This window comes from Protopterus annectens, chromosome 12.part0 (assembly GCF_019279795.1).
Source record: "Protopterus annectens isolate FY-2018-M chromosome 12.part0, PAN1.0, whole genome shotgun sequence".
In the NCBI taxonomy this organism is placed as follows: Eukaryota; Metazoa; Chordata; order Ceratodontiformes; family Protopteridae; genus Protopterus; species Protopterus annectens.
The window spans coordinates 296,500,146-296,519,796 of NC_056746.1; the positions used below are offsets into that span (position 1 = coordinate 296,500,146).

General features: G+C 40.1%; 1 protein-coding gene across 2 annotated transcripts in view; it reads left to right on the forward strand.

Moving 5' to 3' along the window:
• Positions 1 to 19,651, forward strand: part of LOC122816525 (E3 ubiquitin-protein ligase RNF31-like) — a 1,306,074-nt gene that overhangs the window by 1,114,414 nt on the left and 172,009 nt on the right. For both annotated transcript variants that reach the window (XM_044089364.1, XM_044089365.1), the window contains exons 7-9: positions 2,957 to 3,070; positions 3,154 to 3,211; positions 4,760 to 4,856. In XM_044089364.1, the coding sequence (XP_043945299.1) occupies positions 2,957 to 3,070; positions 3,154 to 3,211; positions 4,760 to 4,856 (269 nt within the window). The remainder of the gene's footprint in view (positions 1 to 2,956; positions 3,071 to 3,153; positions 3,212 to 4,759; positions 4,857 to 19,651) is intronic.

Consider the following 19,651-nt stretch of genomic DNA (forward strand, 5'->3'; position numbering starts at 1 on the left):
CAAGTGAAGATTAAAAACGCACATTACTGAGCAAAAAAGTCATATATAAATATATATATATATATATATATATATATATATATATATATATATATATATATATATATCCAATAAGTGCTTTAGTCTCAGCAGTTTGAAACTTCATCAGATACTATTACATACTTCACAGGAAGTTTTATAGCAAAGAACAATCATGTCACCACCTTCTGCAATAACATCATTTCCCCAGACACACCTCCCAGCACCTGGTGTTCCCAGATGGTCTTCCATCCAAGTACTAACCAAGCCCGACCCTGCTTAGCTTCCAAAAAAACATGCATTTAAGTTTGAAATTTGAATTTATTTATCTTAAATGAAGTCAATTTTATACTTTTTTTGTGTGGGTTATATTATTGTATAGGTGTCAAAATGTACAACAAACACTAGTTCACATTAGATATCACATTATATGAAAAGGGAATTTTTTTTTGTGGAAGCTAAGCAGGGTTGGGCTTGGTTAGTACTTGGATGGAAGGCCACCTGGTAACACCAAGTGCTGGGGGGGGGGGTGTCTGGGGGAAGTAATGTCATCGCCGAAGGTGGTCACGTGATTGTTCTTTGTTGTAAAACTTCCTGTAAAGTATGTAATAGTATCTGATGAAGTTTCAAACTATTGAGACAAAAGCGCTTATTGGATGTATATATATTTTTATGACTTTTTTGCTCATTAAAGTGTGTTTTTAATCTTCACCTGTGAGTGGGCCTTTCATATTACATGCATTTTGTGGATTTAATTGAACGGATATACGGAGTGAACTGTTGGGAACCATGAGGAACACAGAGAGTGTTTTTATTTTGTTGGTTTTTGTGGTGGTGCTGGTATGAAACTAAGCATGTTGGCTGTACTCAGTAGTGTGTCTTGTTTATTCAGAAAAAAATAAATAAAAACCTGCATGGGTTACATTGTCATAGCAAAAGTTAAAGTACTACAGAATACAGCTATATCATTGCCTGTTAAATTATAGTGTTTGGCGAGAGATAAACAACACTGGTAAAACTTAGAAAAAAATATTACAAACAAATTCACATGTTGGGCTTGATGGGTATTTGGATATCCTGTCTTTTACTGGAATTTAGTAATTGCAAGCATGGTTTCCTGTGGTACACCGTCGTGGCTCTTAAAAGTATTTAAGTAGTAAGGCCCAGTGTCTTGTGGCTTACTTTTTGTTTGTAAACAAAAAACATCTTTATTGAATTATCACTTATAACATGGGCAATCATACATTTACATAAATGAAAACAAATAAAATTGAGATATTTTCTGTTGTAGACATTATACATCATATATAATTGTTTATATGGTCATTGTCAATTAAACATTATATAGCTCATTCAATTCCTGCTTTCCTTTAAACCTTATTCCTCTTCCAAAACATTCTGTATATATTGTTCCCATAATTCCCATTTTTCTATACAATTTGCCCCTATTCTTTTCTAAATATCCCACTTTCAGTTGGTTTATCTCTGTTGCTATATTCACTACTTCTAATATGGTTGCTTTTGACTTTGATTTCTATTTTCTAATAATTGCTTTTTTGGTAGCCGCCAGAATTAAACTCAGCAGGGCTTTACTATGTCTATGCAATTCAGATCCTGCATCACAGTTAAAGCTTTTTGTTGCACCATTTGGTCATCCAGTATTTCTGACAGTGTAGTCTATAAGGAATGTTTTAAAGTCTGCCAACTCATTACACTCCCAAAAAATATAGTCCCGATGACGTATTTCTTCCCCATCACACCTCCAATATTTGCAATCTACTTAAGGAGAAATTCTTTGAAGTCTGCCTGGGATATAAAAATACCTGTGCAACCACTTCCAAGCAAAAATCTTAAATCTTCTTAACTTTGTTTCATATTTGGGAAACATACATATTTCCTGCCGTTGTTGATCTATGGATTGCTTATCCAGTCTCCCTTCCCAATCCTTTCTAACCTGCTCTGATTGATTCCTGTAGTTATTGTGCAATGTTTTATATGCTCTACTAATTATCCCTTTTTTAACAGCTTTTGTTCTAGATTCAACTAAAAATTCTACCAGTGCAGGTCTTTCACTTGGGATCCCTCTATTCCTTTCTAATTACGTATTTCTTTCCTTAGCACACCTCCAACATTTGAATATACCTGAGAAAAAAATGTTTGGAGTCTGGCTTTTTACTAAAATACCTATGCAAACACTTCCAAATAAAAATTCAAAATCTTCTAGACTCTGTTGCATGTTTGGAAGCCATACATATATATTCCCATTGTTTATTTGTGAATTGCTTATCCAGTCTCTCTTAACAATTTTTTTCTAACCTCCATTGATTGATTTCTGTAGTTATCATGCAGTATTTTATATGCCCTACTAATTAACCCTTTTTAATAGCAGCTTTTGTTTTAGCTGGTCTTTCACTTAGGATTCCCCTATTCCTACTCTTTTCTCTTTGCCTATACTCTGATATCAGTCCTTGATAGGGAACGCAGTCTCTGCCTGCAGTCCAACTGTATTCTTGGCCTTGTCCCACTCTATTACCTTTCCTTCTCTTATTGTTTTTAGTCAAAACAGCGTTGGAGCAAGTCCTGAGTGCTTCATTATTTTTATATGAATGATGTTATTACCCACTTCAGTGTTATTGTATGCTGCCTTATTTCTGTGAATAGTGTTTTGTGTGTGTGTGTGTGTGTGTGTGTGTGTGTGTGTGTGTGTGTGTGTGTGTGTGTGTGTGTGTGTGTGTGTGTATGCGTGGTAGTGTTATTTTTTCATATCTGTGCTGTGTCTCAGGTGCAATCATACCTGTGAGGCTTGCATAACCATTGTAATTTCCTCAATAGCACAGTTCAGTATGGATATAGTTTTGGACCAAAAGATTACTCAGAGAACCTATTTACTTTTAACTGTCACTGTGCTAATGAATAACCAATCACGTTTGTTTTTCAGGCCTGTGGTTTCTCTCGTGAATGCCATGCAAAGGGTCTGCATGCACATCACCCTCGGAACTGCTTTTATTACCTCCGTGATTGGGACATAAAAAGACTGCAGCAACTACTAAATGTAAATCCCTGTCTTATACTGTAATTCATTAAATAGCCAAGGTCTCTTCATTATCCAGAATTACATTTTTCTTATTCTTGCAGCATAACAGAATTCCTTACAGAGGATCCGTGAGAGAAGGAAGTCAAATGCATGCTGAAGGTATAACATTGTTTTTATTTCCTGTGGAAATTCAAATTTTCTAACTGCTAGTAATATAGATTCTAACAGTATACAATTTACAGTCTTATTAATGAATATAATAACACTACTTGCAGAAATATTCTTGTTAAAGGACATAGAATGTATTGAAGTTAGAATAACATTCTAAACAAAAATGTTTGCGTTGAAAAAAAATTTGCAAAGTGCTACACCTATCATATTACCATTTCTATTGTAAAGAGCAAACCCATCTCTAGAATTACGACTGGATGGACTAGCTGCTTTAATAAATAAAGTGCTGGGGAATGCTTAAGAACTTAAGCAAGCAGAAATAATGAGAAAATTAAGTAACTAAGCACTAAAGTGGCGTTTCTGGAGTCTATGATATCTTCAGCTGTGCAAACTAGAATACAAAAGCATCTCTTGGCCCTATCTAAAGTATTCAGAAAGTGGAAGGTCTAGAAAATCAGTCAGGATGTAATAACTAATTTAATGGCTTGCTAGAATCAGTAATAAAAGACAACTTAATCCAATACCTGCAAGTCTCACTTTCTAAATCCCTAAACATTACTTGATTACTTTAGAGCATGCTCACCATTCTCTGAAACCTCCACCCAAAACAGCCCAGCCCTGTGGCAAATCATCATGCAGTTCCTCAGATCTGCAGATAAAAAAGAAATATTACAAATAGCTAGCACAGCAAAAGAATTTACTCTGGAAAGTGAAGAAGTGCATACTTACCAAGATTTCTCAGAAGAGATTGTGAATCACACAACAGCAGAACAACCTACCACTATATTTAGATGCCCCACCATTTTACATATTAAGTGACATGATGAAAAGGTGCCATTTAAATTTCTGGAAGAAGCTTTAAGCTTTCTAAAAAGTAAATTTCAGGTTGTGCGTATTCCCAGTCATACCTTGTCTCTAGCACTAGACCATTCATCAGCGTTCCAACTGGTGGACATTTCAAGTTTTCAGAAACTACACAGAGAATTCAGAAACTACACAGAGAAAAGCAATGTACAGCTCCAGGGAAATATGCTACACTATCCCCCTGTAGATCCACCATGAATACATATGACTCTGCAGTATGTCCTGTGGTTATTACAAGCATAGAAGGCAGGAGCAGCCCAGACCGTCAGTTGTGAAATAAAAACGTGAGCAGGCAGATTTTCACCATAGAAACAGACAACAGACTTGCCCTACTACACCCACCAGATAATAGTTGCATGTTGGATACTTCTAAAGGCCCAGCTTGTATAGAGCATGCATCTATGGCTTCCACATCCCAACTTATGACACTGCAGGGCAGATGTACGCATAAGTACCTTGCAAATACCATGGCAAAAACCGATAGGCACTCTGCTGGGAAGCAAAGGATAACAATAATCCTAGACGCAGACTATCAGCTTTACATTTTATGCACTAGAAATCAAAATTCTTTAAAATGCTTTTAGTTAGCACATCTTAGTTTACTAGCACCCTGTATTGCAGATGACTGTCTGAATACTATATATGATGTGAATATTGATTTTCTGCCAACAGGACTGTGCAGGGTGTTGGAATACAAGGAAACCATACATGGCTTAACAGAAGAACAATGTGGGCAGATTGCGCCAGCAGAATATGATGGACTTTGCATGTATGTATTTGTATTGCAGCACTATAGCAATGGTAACAATGAGAAAAGAGTTTGTATTCTTCAAAAAGGTTTGCACTCTAAATGGCCTGTCAGTTGTTTTTTTTTTGTTTTTTGTTTTTTTTTTTTTTTAGGTGAACAGACTTTTAATAAATAAGTTAGCAGAAGTGGACATACTTTTTAAAAAGTATAGTAGCAAAAGTGGACCTCATAGTTCATAAGTGTATACTAGGTTAATGACCACTACGGTCCTTAAAAGCCTAGCTGTGCAACCCAAATATGACCCGCAAATTTGATTTGTATTTGATTTATAGGGGGTGATTTATTGACTGCCTCTGTCCATCAGAAACATAGATGCCAGACATGGGGTGAATTTCTGATTACCCATCTATTGATCCAAGTTGTGCTTAAATAGTAATAGGGAGGAACTCTGCTTCACATGGAATCCAGTAGTTCTGATACTGTTTGTTTTGTGGATGTGCAAAAGATTCATCAAAACAGGGTCCAGCGGGTCCCTATTAAATTGCCGAACGTTTCAAAGTTCGAATGTCATATGATCAACACCATATGATCGAACTTTGAAAAGTACGAAGGTGAAAGGCAGTGGGTCCGTACGTGCATAATGGGAAAACTTCCCTTTTCTGCACTGAAGTGCAGTCCCGGAGTTGGTATATTTAAGTAGGGGGGGTGTGGGGGTACGTTTTTTTTTTTTTTTAACTTTTTTATTGTATATTTGAGATTTCAAGTTTTGTTCATATGTTGTCGAACATATGAGGTTTAAAATTTTGAAGCTTCGAATATATAGTATAGACCGGAGTCCAGCAATAAATTAAATGCCAGACAAAGATCCCCTCTCAGAAGTCTGTATGATACTCATTAATGAGACAGGGCTTTGAGGTGATGTGAGGCGACATGTTTACTCCCTGTATTCTTTTTGTATGGAACCTTTATGGACATTTCAGTTGCTGCATGTGTTTGGTCAGGTATATACCGAAAGGGTCATTATACTCTATGATAGGCCTGATGAAGGCTAAATACAATGATATAATGACCTCTCTGGACCTAGATACCATGACGTTGCTTATAAGTTGAGCAACATAGAAGTATTTTCTTACTATTTTCTTACTATCCTGGACACGTTTGTCAAAAGGCTAGATTACTGACTACATAAGTTCCCAGATCTCTGACTAGTGAATCAACTTTTAAGGGTGTTTTATTGATGACATAGTTACCCAGGGTGGCAGACTTCCCAAAAGGTACTATAATGCATTTCTTGGTATTGAGCCATGGCTTTGGCACCAAACATTTGTCTGTATTATACCATCTTGAAGGGTGTTCTCATCTTGTGGTATTCATTGACTGCTTCCAGCTTGCAATCATCTGCAAACTTGGTTAGCCAAAGGCCTTTGACATTGGCTTTGACATCTGAGAAGTAAGTGGCAAGGAGAAGTGGGCCCATCACAGAGCCCTGGGGGACTCCACTGGTGGCCAGCCTCCTGGTGGAGGTGGCTTCACTGATTGTAACCTCCTGGGTCCAACCTGTGAGCCATCTAGCTATCCAGCATGTTATAAAGGGGTTTATACCTAGTTCTGTAAGTTTGTTTCCCAAGAAGGATATGCCTTACCCAGATCTAGGTAGGGAATATGCACCATTTTCTCATCATCCATTGCTTTATTGACTCAAGTCCATCAGATGCAGTAAGCATGACCTTCCTTTGACAAAGCAAAACTGGGATGGACCCAGTGTTTGGAGGTCTCCTTTGTCTTTGATGAAAATTTCTATGATGATTCTTTCCATGGCTTTGCAAATAAGACTAGACGGATTAATGGGTCTGTGGTTTCCAGGATCTGTTGAAGGTCCTCCCTTATGAAGGGAGATAATCATTCCATATCTCCATTCATGTGGCACAAATCCTGTTTTAAGACTATAGTTAAATAATGACTCCAGGTGTCCTGATAAGTCCTATTTTAGATAATTCAGGGGGCATCCTGGGATGTTATTTGGGCTGACTGAGGTCGTGTTCTTGGGTTTAGTGAGTACAGCCAGTACATGCTCTCTAGTTATAGTTGGAGGGGTTATGTTTGAGGGTATTATTGGGAGGATGGTTGGGAGTGAGAGGGGGTAAAGTTGGAACAGAATTTGTCCACTAACAGGTTCACTGTATCACCAGGCTCGGTGAATGTGTCATCATTAACCACCAGTTCAGCACATTGATAAGTGCTGTCATTGAGATTTCTGACTATAGAAGGCTTTATGGTTATCTTCCACCTGCAAGGATCTCTTAACCTCAAAGCTGGCTTTGCTTGACATAATTAGGCCTCTTAGTTGCCTATTTACTTTGATGAGAGAGTTTTTATCTTTATGGGAATTACCCCTCCTGTTTTTTGTCATAATTTCCTTTTGTTGTATGTGCTGTTTAATTTGAAATGCCACCAGAACAGTTTGTTTCTGGGGTTAGTTCTGGGATTACTTCTGGTAGGAGCAGCCACTGACATGGTTGTAGAAGGTTTCTCAGAGCAAATCAGCAAAGGCTCGTATGTTCTTCAGATCTAGAGAGGCACTGAATTTTGACAAACCATCACTTAATAACAGCTAATTTGCCTTGGAATAGTTCCTGTTACTGGTCATCTGGTCATCTATGACACCTACGAGTTTTGTACTGGGTTCAGCCTCAATTGGAGTGTTGTTTAGAGACAATATTGAGAAGGAGGATTTGAGATGGTTATGGTTTTTAGAGAGAAAAAGTAGTAGTTTTTTATGGGGGGGGGGTTAAAGATAAGTTGGTTTACGAAGAGCCAGTTTTCTACAGAGTTGAAGGAGGCCTGTGTAGCAAAGATAAGTTCAGAAGGAGAGTCAACAATGGTGATAACTTTAGAGTCATCTGTGTATTGTACCAGAGATGACTGAGAACATGAGGAGTGGAGAAGATTGGTAAAGATTCTAAAAAGTAATGGGCCAAGGATGGAGCCTTGAAGAACACCCATTTTAACTGGGAGGAGGGGGAGTGAGCAGAGCACCATTTTACTGCTTGAAATTGGTCAGAGAGGTAACTGTCAAACCATGCAACAGTAGCAGATGAGAAGTTAAGATTAGTAAGTTTTTGCAGAAGAGGGTGGGAGATGGTATCAAATGCTTTAGGGAGATCTAAGAACAGGCAGGAGATAAGTTTCTTCTTGTCTCTAGCTGGGGAAACACAGTTAAGGAAAGACAAGAGAGCAGTTGTAGTGCTATGCTTAGGTCAAAAGCCATGTTGAGTGGGTGTGAGCAGATCTACCTGGAGTAAATAGTGCATGACTTGTTTATGTATACATTTTTTGAGAATTTTAAAGAGAGGTGACAGTATAGGGATAGGTCTGAAATTGGAGATGTCTGAGAAGTTACCTCCTTTGTGTATAGGTAAGGTGTAGAATTGTTTCCAGATGAAAGGAACTGTAGGCTCGAAGATGGAGCGGTTAATTAAGATAAAGACTGGGAGAGCAAGAGGGTCCGCTGCTAGTTGTATGAAAAAGGAGGGAATATTGTCTACTGATGCTGAGCATGGTTTTAATTTGGAGAGTAGAGATTTGATTATCTGATGGGTACAGGTTTGAGGGAGAATTTATTTGTAGAGTTAGAAGTGGGAGCTGAGTCTGAGTAGTTAGAGCTATTATTATCAGTGGAGGGGTTGAGTAGCTTTGATATAGAGTCAATAAAATAGGTGTTAAAGATGGAGGTTATTTCTTCATGTGTCTTATTAGGGCATGGATTAGGGGAGCTAGGACTACCAGGATGTACTATTTTATTTGAGTTTCAGAATTTTTTGGGATTGGATTTCAAGGCTGAGGGTGGATTATAGTAGAAGTTTTTCTTGTTTGTATAAATGTGCCTGTTGGTCAGGTTTCTGAGTTCTCTATATTTCTGGAAGTCAGCTTGGAGCTTTGTTTTTGTCCAATTTTTCCATGCTGTGACTCTGTTTTTTAGTAAGGTGCGGGTGTCTTTAGACAGCCATGGGGATATATTGGACTTTACATGGATAGTTTGGAGAGGAGTGAGTGAGTTAAGAATGCTAAGAAACGTGGATTTAAGACTTTACTGCCTCGTGTAGAGGATTTAGGAAATTCCAGTTTACTTCAGAGAGAAGAGATTTGAAGGTTTTGGGGTGGAAATTAGTTCGCTTTCAACATGTTATAAACCTATGAGGTTTGGCATGGTAAGGTGAGAATCTAAGCACTTTTAGTGGGGAGTGATCACTTAGGGAATTTGGTAGAGTTTCAGGGTTATGATACTTAGAGGGGCTTGAGACTACTATCCAGCCAATCAGAGTACTTGTTGCATGAGATTTGTTAGTGTGAGTAGGGTCAGCGATAAGTTGCATAAAACCATACAGATTTATATGTGAGGAAGAGTTTGGGGGACAGACTGATAGCCAGTTAATATTGACATCACCAAGAATGATAGTCTCATTGGGAATGTGTTGAGAGAAGTGATAGAGTATAATTTCCAGAAGGGGAATATTGTCTCCTGGTGGAATGTAGATTGTTACTACAGTGATGGTGGTATGGTTATTAAGTTTCAGATTGACTGACAGTGTTTCAGCTAAGGGGGAAGGCTGGGATAGGCTTCTTGAGATTTGAAATAGTAAGGTGGTTGGAGTATGCGATAGCAACCCCACCACCCTTCTTTTTTGTCAATCTAAACACAGTGTACTATATCCTGGAGGGAGAACGTCTCTGTCAGGGTGTTGAGGTTTAAGCCAAGTTTTTGTCAGGGTAATAATATCAGGAGTGTGGTGAGAGATCCAGGCATGGAGCTCACTGACTTTATTTAGAATGCTTCTAGTATTTATTGAGTAGAAGGCAGCTAGAAGGATATTATTAGGGAGGTGAAAGAGTTTGAGCTTGTAAGTAGTAAGGGTGTAGTATTTAGTTTTATATTGAAATTAAGAGTATTGGGTGGGAGGGATTTGAATTTTAGGTAGGAGAGTATTTGTAGAAAAGATGGATGGGAAGACAGAGAAAGATAGGTGAGGAGTTAGAGGATCAAAGTTGTTGGGATTAGAAGGGGTGCAGTGGAAGGGAGATAAATGGGTATTTAGTGAGGTGAGTGACAGAAGGAGGAGTTGAGGTGGTAGTATCAGAAAAGAGGTAGTTGAGAGAGGGTAGGTTGGCATGGTAGACTAGTATCTTGATGGCAAATATTGGAGGGTGTGAAAAACTAGTAGATAGTATGTGTGGAGGTGTGAAAGTGAGTATGTGCAGTGTGACTTGGAGTTACCAGTAGGGGGAGTTGGTGAAGTGTATGAGCAGAAGAAGAGTATGCTACTTATTGAGTGGGAGATTAGAGAAGAAGACCTTTATTATGTAACAGGAAGGGGTAGGGGCTAAGGAGGTGGTAGGTACAGATGGCTAGGTACAAAGGAAATGGTATGGGGGTGGGTGGGAATGGGGGTGGGAGAGGAATGTAGTGAGCCCAAGCGGAGCGAGGACAAATGGAGAGGGGCTACACCTGAGGCGCGAGATGGTTACAGAAACAATCTATCAAAACAGTAACTAAACTGCAGGTCTGAAAAGAGGTATGATATGGTCCAGAATGAATGGGCTTGCTAAACAAAAAACAAATAAAAGCACAGGGGAAAAGAAAGGGTAAGGAGCAATAGGACTCAGGGCAGTAGGGTACCATAAGTTACGTTTAGGAAAATCTCTTTAAAGCAGGCCACAAAGGCAAGCAGAAAAATAAGAGCAGTAATAGTCTAAGACATAGGGACTGGCTTTTGTGGTAGTGTGCTCTCTTATGGCAGTAAATACAGAGCAGTACTTGTTGTGTCTTTTGGCTTTTCCCGGTTAGGGGTCACCACAGAGGAACTCCGGTCCGCTAATGATTGGCAGTAGATTTTTACGTACCGAGTTGCCAGCCCTGATGCGCAACCTTCAACAAAGGTACGCCCATTCACGCATGTCTCCACACAGAAGACGCTCTAGCTGAGAATCGAACAGGATAACGTTTGACTGTGAGGCGACAACGCTACCACAGCACCACCACCTCAGTGTCCGATACAGAGCAGTACTATCGGGTACAAATAACATATATTTCTATTGGGAGAGATTAGAGGTACTGCATACTTTGTTTCACAAATAGGCAGAACATTTCTTTAGGTGTTCAAGACGGGAATTAGGTTGCAGCAGGGGCCATCTTGACTGAGCCTTAAGTTGGTCAGAAGGCTAGAGGAAGAAAAAGACAGAAACAATTTAATGTCAGGGAATGTGGACAGATAAAACACTATTTTCTAAATTAGATATGTTACAGTGGGGCATACACAGAGGCAAACTTGCAGGTTAGCACAGATAATAACTAGGAACAGGGTAGAGCAGCTGAAACACTGCAGTCAGATTGTGCTACTGTACCTATGAATAGCGCGGGACAGGATAGTGTTCCACACTTCTTAGATTATCTAGGCATTGGCAATGCTGCTTTACAACTAGGCAATAAGGTGAGAAACTTAGATTGAACTTTGTCTAAATTCAGCGTAACAAACAATAGTGATACTCTTTATTTATTTAACATTTGTTGACCGGGAAAGTCCGACTAGGTTCCACAGATCCTGTTTTCAGTGGAGGCCTGGAGAGAAATGCTCCAGAAGCATTTTTTTTTTTTTAGAATGTGGGAGGAAACCGGAGGAAACCCACGCAAATGCAGGGAGAACATGCAAACTCCACTCAGAAGGCACCCCAGCCGAGAATCAAACCAGAGAACATCTTGCTGTGAGGCGACAGCATTAACCGCTGCACCACTGTGCCGTTACACAAGATATTATCAGGAGTCAATCTATAAAGAGTAATTACACAACAAGGTGAGCAGAAACGTAGCTCATAACACACTGCCTTTAACACACAATCACAATTACACAATGATATTATAGCCATATAAGGCACCGTCAGCATTAAGTAGGATAACACCACTGTAGTGCTATTGGGTCCATTATTAAAGCAAGAGATCAAGCAATTTCACAGCAGAGCAGTGTCTTTTGCAGTGAATGAACTGTTTAGCTATGGATCGGCAAAACAATTTGCCTCAAATAGTAGATAATGATAATGTTTATCGTCTTGGTTGTTAAGATATCAACACACAATTGGCAACATATGTACAAAAAGCAGTGTAACAGTTAAATTGCATCTAAGTTGTTAAGATATCATCAACCACAACTGGCAACATTTGTAAAAAAGCAGTCAAATATAACACAGATGGAGGCAAGAGATACACTTGAAATTACCATGTCAGCACGTTGCCACGGGGCAGGACAGAACAAGAAGGTAAAGGGTTGGGTTGGTAGGGGTTCCTTTTTGTTTCTTCTTCTTTTTTTTTTTTTTTTTTTTTTTTGAAAATGGCACCTGCAGTTTCAAGTGCCAGATAATACCTAGGTCCAGGAAGTGATGGACTGGAGGGGGGGGGGGGGTGTACACATGAGGACACAAGATAGCTACAAAAACAATCTATCAAAACAGTAAGTAAACTGCAGGTCTGAAGAGAGGTATGATATGGTCCAGAATGAATGGGCTTGCTAAACAAAAAAAAACAAATAAAAGCACAGGGGAAAAGAAAGGGTAAGGAGAAATAGGACTCAGGGCAATGGGGTACCATAAGTTACATTCAGGGAAATGTCTTTAGAGCAGGCCACAAAGGCAAGCAGAAAAATGAGAGGTAATAGTCTGGGACATAGGGGCTGGTATCCATGGAAGCATGCTCGCTTATGGCAGTAGATACCGAGCAGTACTATTGGGTACAAATACCATATATTTGTATTGGGAGAGGAGATTAGAGGTACTGCATACTTTGTTTCACAAATGGACAGAGGATTCCTTCTAGGTGTTCAAGATGGGAATGAGGTCACAGTAGGGGCTGTCTTGACTGAGCCTTAAGTTGGTCAGAAGGCTAGGTGAGCCTTAAGTTGGTCAGAAGACTAGGTGAGCACGTTACCACGAGGCAGGACCCAACAAGAAGGTAAAGGGTTGAGTTGATAGGGGTTCCTTTTCTCTTTTTGAAAATTCTCTCTTTTATCTCTTTTTTTCAGTACAGTATTAATCATCACTGCAGTTATCCTTTGTGCAGTATGCTATAACTTAAAGTATTGTAATAGGCAATACCCCATATCCTAGTGTGAGTGGTAATTAACACGAAAGGCTCCCCCTTTCATGTCACTACTGTATGTGGTATCAAACTAATACTTTGGCTATGGTCAGAAGTGTACTTATGTCAGGCATTGCTGTTATATATGTGGGCTAGGATCTTCCTTGAAAGCTTGAAAGGCCAGATTACTGAACGTTATTTTCGCAAGACAACAACATCGAAACATTGATTTCCTGAGCTTGGAAATTTTACCAGGGTAAGTAATTAAATCCGTATCTCAGTAATCAGGGTAAAGAAGAAAATAATATGCACAATGACATGTTTGAACAGTGTTTATGGTAACTGGAGAGAGAGATAGACAAGTAATGGGACACTGGAATGGCTATGGAAAGGAGCCCTAGTCCATTAGCCTGCCTAGGGCCCCATTTGACCATGAGGCAGCTTTGCTCATACCCTAAGTTGTTTTTCTTTTAAATCCATTCCTGTATTCATGCAAATTCAAACACGGCTGCTTTGGCGTTATAACTTGAGAAGACCCTATGCATCTCTGCTGTAGCTAGTTGTATGTATACATCTGCATAAATGTACCAAAAAATTTTGAGAACCGTCAAGGATCACTGTCTTGTTGTATCCAGGTGTGACCATTTTGGCACCTGATATTTGGTGTTCTGTGACATTACTGTTTATCTGTTATTTCTAAATGTTGAGCCTGCTTTGTGTTCACGGACCTCGTATTTCTTCCATTCTGCAGATGGAGTCAGCGTAATGCTTTCTTCCACAGAAACCTGCCCACCTTCTTTTAAAAACTGCCAAGAACTTAGTCCTGCTAATGTTACCTGATGATGATCCTGTTATACTCATTTTTCTGTGTACATTGTGATGTAATGACTTTTTCTTTGTACAAGTGCCATTGCCTTTCCATTCATAGTAGCTACTCTTGTTTATGAAATTTAACAGTAATGAGTCAATTGTGGCCTGATTCAGAGTCAGAGAATTCATTTTTTTTTTGTTTGAAAGTCTGTGTGGCCATCAAGAAGTAGTATGATAGTGTGGTCCTGTGGAGCAGAGGGAGGATGGCTTGACTATGAACCAGATATCCTCTCTATGATAACAGGTGTGAGTGTTGGATGAGTCAGGCAGTGGTATGAGAGTAAGTTGCAGACACCAGTTCACCCATCCAGAATATGTAGGCAGGTTGCTGTGGCTCACTACTAGAGTGACACCTTGAAGGAGGACTAGGTATTGCACCTGTGGGTATGAGAGTACCCTGCACATGCTGCACTAGTGGTGAGCCACGTGTCAGAACATAATTTGTGGTAGCATGCGTGCTCCCCAGACAAAGCATTGTCAGTCCAAAGTGACTGTGGTAACAGGACATGTATAAAAACTCTGTCTTATGTTTTCACAGAGTTGTTTGAAAATCAAGATGTAACCTACATGATTTAAAACAAAACAGAACAGCACATGTTTTTTTGTTTTATCTTCAAACTACCCTTTCTTACAGTCCTTTCAGGACCAGGCTGTTTGTAAAGATTCCCAGATGAAGACATCAACTATGCACTAATCACAGCTTTAGATTTCAAATGGATTTTCTAAGTATACTCCACAAGTTAGTCCCAATTGGACTTTCACACTTGTATGCCAGGTAAGCTCCATCTGACCCCTGATGAACTTCCAACTGAAGAATGGACTTTCTGATTCTAGTACTCCAGTCTACTTCCTTTAAGCATGACAGAAATAAATTATAGCCTCAGTGAGAAAGACCGCATTAGTAGTACCGCACCATGTCTCTAAATCGGCCACTGTGCTATCAAACCTGACCACTCTAGTGTTCTCCCTAGCAGCTCATTAGTAAAGGCAGCCTCCTACAGACCCACACACACAGACGCACACACAGACAGACAGACACACACACACACACACACACACACACACACACACACACACACACACACACACACACACACACACACACACTCACTCACTCACTCACTCACTCACTCACTCACTCATACATAGCCAGACTTTGCATTCCATTCCCACCTTACTGTACTGTAACCATTTGGACACACACACATATCTAGTCTTGGCATTCCCTACCTACCCTACTGTACTGTGACCTGTTTCTGTCGAGTATTTAATTGTACACAAACACAGACACACACATCCAGACTTGGCATTCTCTATCTACCCTACTGTACGGCGACCACTTGGGCACTGTGACCATTTAGGCACACATACACGTGCGTGACAGCGCACACACACACACACACACACACACACACACACACACACACACACACACATGCATGCAGCCTAATTCATTCCTGTACAAACATGCAAACACACATTTCCACACAATGACACACATCCTCACCCACATGGCTTAGCTGGACATACATGTACCGGGAGTACTCTCGTAGGGGTGAATGGGTGACTGACATTTTTTTGACGGTGTTCACTTTTTTCTCCTAAAGTAAAATTTTACCTCACCAAGGAATTCCCTGAATCATTCAGCTGAGCAAATTGAGGGTGGCAAACCTTTCCAAAGAATAGCACATGGTTAATTAGCATTTAACACTTCCCTGGTTGCCACATTAGCATGCAGCTTTGCAAATGAGTCTGTTATTTCAGGTAATATTTAACAACAGATGTTGGGATTAATAAAGGTTTAGGGCAATGATGAAACCTTATCTCGGAAGGTTTCCATATTGCAGTAAGCCTTCTGGTTTCATATTCCACTGTACCACTGCATTTTTTTCCCTTGTGGGGCCCTCAGCACAGAGAATGGTCTGGTTGTCAATGCCACATACCATTGCAGCTGTCTGGGAAGTGGCTAATGCTAATTAGAGAATGGCAAACCATACATCTTTACCTTAATTACAAATGAATGTTCTCCAGCTGGGTGTTAATGTACAGGTAACACACACTAAATACAAGTCTGCAACCTCATAACAGCATATTAAGGTACAGTGGAACCTAGACCGAAAAAAAAAGCAAATGGCCACCATTTTTACATTCCCTAAATGGCACACTGCTGTTTAAGTGTAAAATTAAAAAAAGTAAATAAATAAAATAGTGTATGAGTGTGTGTTGTGTTTATGTGCATGCATGTGCATCTGTGCATATGAGAGAGATATTATGTTAGCGCGAGAGAGAGAGAGAGATAGACACACACAACAGAATCACATAACAACATAACTTCTTTCATCTGCAACAGGCAGTCCATTACGCACTGCCCCAAAAAATAAAAAGCAAGAAACTCTAATGTCTTGCATTATTGACAGCCCTTAATCCTCCATGATTTACCAGAAAATCAGACATTCTGTAGAACTGTACAAAAAAGTCATGGAGGGTTTGCAATTCCTTGCATTCCATGATTTTTTTTTCATTCTTTTTTTTTTCCAGAATGAGACATCTAAGGTGTATTCTCTTAACAAAGTGGGTGTAACTGATGGACTGTGTGTGTGTGTGTGTGTGTGTGTGTGTGTGTGTGTGTGTGTGTGTGTGTGTGTGTGTGTGTGTGTGTGTGTGTGTGTGTGTGTGTGTGTGTGTATTTCTTTGTAAACATTAACTACTTATGTAATTGTTTTTGATGTACAACTTCCTCCAACAATAACTACATATGCTACAGAAAGTATGAAAAATTAAGTGGCGGAACTATTTTGCATCAAAATTATTAAAAATATATACTGTTCTAAAAGAACAAATGCAAAACAATTTAACAGCCAGCCCATTCTCTAAGTACAATAATGCCCTTCAGGGTGGGTGTTATTGGGGAACTAATGCCCTTCCAAAGGTGGTAAGGCCCTCCACCTGCAGCCCTGGGCCTCACAACTCCCTTGGGCATACTTTAATTCCCTGATAACGGGTCTCTATTATTAGATCAAAGCTTTAGTTAATCAAATAACTAAAGCTTGATCTTGTAATATTGAAACCATAAATTGTCAAACGTCCGATTCAACCCAGAGAAGTTCTTCCCTTGGCCGTTATGTGGATTATGCCCTTTTCTTCAATATGGAGCGATCTTGGAGTTGGTATATTTAGTTGGGGGAAGCACAGACCCCACAACTTGATTTCAGGTTTAAAGTTTTGTTTTGTTTTTTGATGTGGCCAAGGAAAGGTTTCCCAGGGTTGAAACGGCCATTCAGCATTTTCCGGTTTCGATATTACAAGATCGAGCTTTAGTTATTCAGTGTTGTAATATAGATGCCTGATAACACCTACCCTGTTGGGCATTATTGCTTAGTTAGACATGTTGTCAACAGTAAATGTTTGTGGTTTCCAATTTGCTTATTCCAGCAATTCAGAGAATAGATTAGTGTAATTTTAGTTTAGGAGGAAATGTGAATGGCAATAAAAGACAGAAGTCACCCATCCCTTACTATGGGAGTTCTTATGGTGCAGAAAACTCCAGTGAAGCCAAGTGGGGGTGGAAGATTGTGTGTGTGTGTGTGTGTGTGTGTGTGTGTGTGTGTGTGTGTGTGTGTGTGTGTGTGTGTGTGGGTGCATTTAGGGGATGCCTTTGCTAGCAAGTTACATGGGCTTCTAGAGAGAATGCTAGCATAGTCAGCTCTGACAGTGCCATGTTTGATTCAGATACACTAATGACGTCATTCTCATAGTGACTACACAATATCTCTGAATCACAATTTCTCACCATCATGACAACTGACTAATCAATACTGGGTGTTTAAGCTTGGTTGGAGATAAATTCTCTGAATTTTAGAGCAATTCTCAGTGATAAACAGTAAACCTGTCTAGTATTCCCTTTAAGTGCGTTCAGCTGTCTACATTCTATCTTCCCTGTTTTTCTGTCTCCTTCCTCAATTATCCTTAATCTGTCCCATGTCTTATATCCTTCATCTGTCCCATGTCTTATTGAATGACTGAATAGATTCATTCTTTACCACCTGTGTGGTACTTTATTCCATTGGTGTACCAGCTCTCCATGAAAAAAATGCATTTGCAAATCTAAGAAGTAGTCAGTCCCTGCTATCTGCTGTCTATGCACTCCCCCTCACTGTCCTTCCTGTTCTGGATTACCACATAACAGTTCATTTACATGATCTTGTGAATTTATATCATGACCCTCCTCCCTCCAGATCTTCTGATCTCACAGTAAAAGAGTTGTAGCTCTTGATGTCTCTGGTCACATCCTTTGCCCTCCAGTCCTGTGCCACCTTCTGATGGCTTACCTCTGATCTGTTTCTGGCAGCTTAATATCCTCTTCCTCATATGTCCTATAGTACTGCACACAATACTCAGTGTGGCCTGGCCAGCATCTGGTGGTCCAGTGCAGATGTGATCAGTATTCCCTGACCCCTTTCCTGCCTTGTTGCTTTTAATTCCTCTCCTCTAGCTGGTATTTCTCACAAGGATACTGTGGCCCATAGGTAGGTACTAGGCTATTGGCCCTGGGGCCTATATAAGCCTAGCCAAAAAGTTTCCCTGGCTTTCGCCACCCAAAAAAATGATTTTCCTGTGCCCCTGTCAAACAGTGCCACGGAAGTGATCCCTGGGGCGAATTTTCTATTTCCCATCCAGTCATCAAGATTTTTCTCAGAGGGCCAATGAGGAGCTTTGCTTGACATGAATGGGTAGTTTGTACCAGAGTATGGGTAGCATCTGGGACAGGAATCTATCCCTCCAGCATGTTCTGTTTATGGTGGCGAAAAGGTTTGGGTCCCTGGAGCGTGTGGTTTGGAGAGATTGGGATTTCTTTAAGTGTAGTGTGTCCAACAGCTCTGGGTTTGACATAGCTTTGTATGTTAGGTAGAAATCGCCTCTGAGTAGGCGATATGTGACGGAGTAGAGCTGGAGTTTTTTGAGACGGTCTGCGTATGGCATCTGTTTGAGGCCGGTAATCCTCTTAATGAGGTATTTCAATGGCCTTTCCAGTTGTAGCTTTCTTGTGAGATACATGCCAAACAGGGCATTGTACTCTATAGTGGGTTTGATGAGGGATGAGTAGAGAGGAACAATGATCTCCTTTTTTCTAGAGGACAACCCTTTTGTGATGAGGTGTGCCATGTAGAAGGATTTCCTGACTACTGTAGCAATGTGGTTATCAAAGGAGAGACTACTGTCCACTTGTGTCCCGAGGTCTCTTATCACACTTTTAGTGTTTAGTGAGCTACCGCCTATGTGGTAGTTCATGAGTACCGAGTTTTTCCCAAAGGGAATGACAATGCACTTTTTGGAATTGAGCTTGAGGCCATGAGTTTGACACCAAGCATCTGTCTCTGTGAGGCCCTTTTGTAGAATGTCTACATCATTAGGTGATTCTATTATGGCTCCCAGTTTGCAGTCATCTGCGAACATTCTTAGCCAAAGACCTTCTGTGTTGGCCTGCACTTTAGAGAAGTAGATGCTGAACAGGAGAGGACCCAGGACCGAACCCTGTGGTACTCCACTTGTCATTGGTCTGAAGTCGTACCTGGAGTCGGCTACTTTTACTGTGTGGGTTCTGTCAGTGAGTCAGTTGGCCATCTATCTGGTGATATAGGGATTTATGCCCAGTTTAGTGAGTTTATCTATAATTCCAGAGTGGGGAATGGTATTGAAAGCCTTGGCGAGGTCAAGATAGGCTGTGTGCACTACCTTGCCCTCGTCTACGGCTCCTGTGACTGCTTCAAAGAAGTCGGTCAGGTTTAGTAGACATGATCTAACTTTTACAAACCCAAACTGAGTGGGG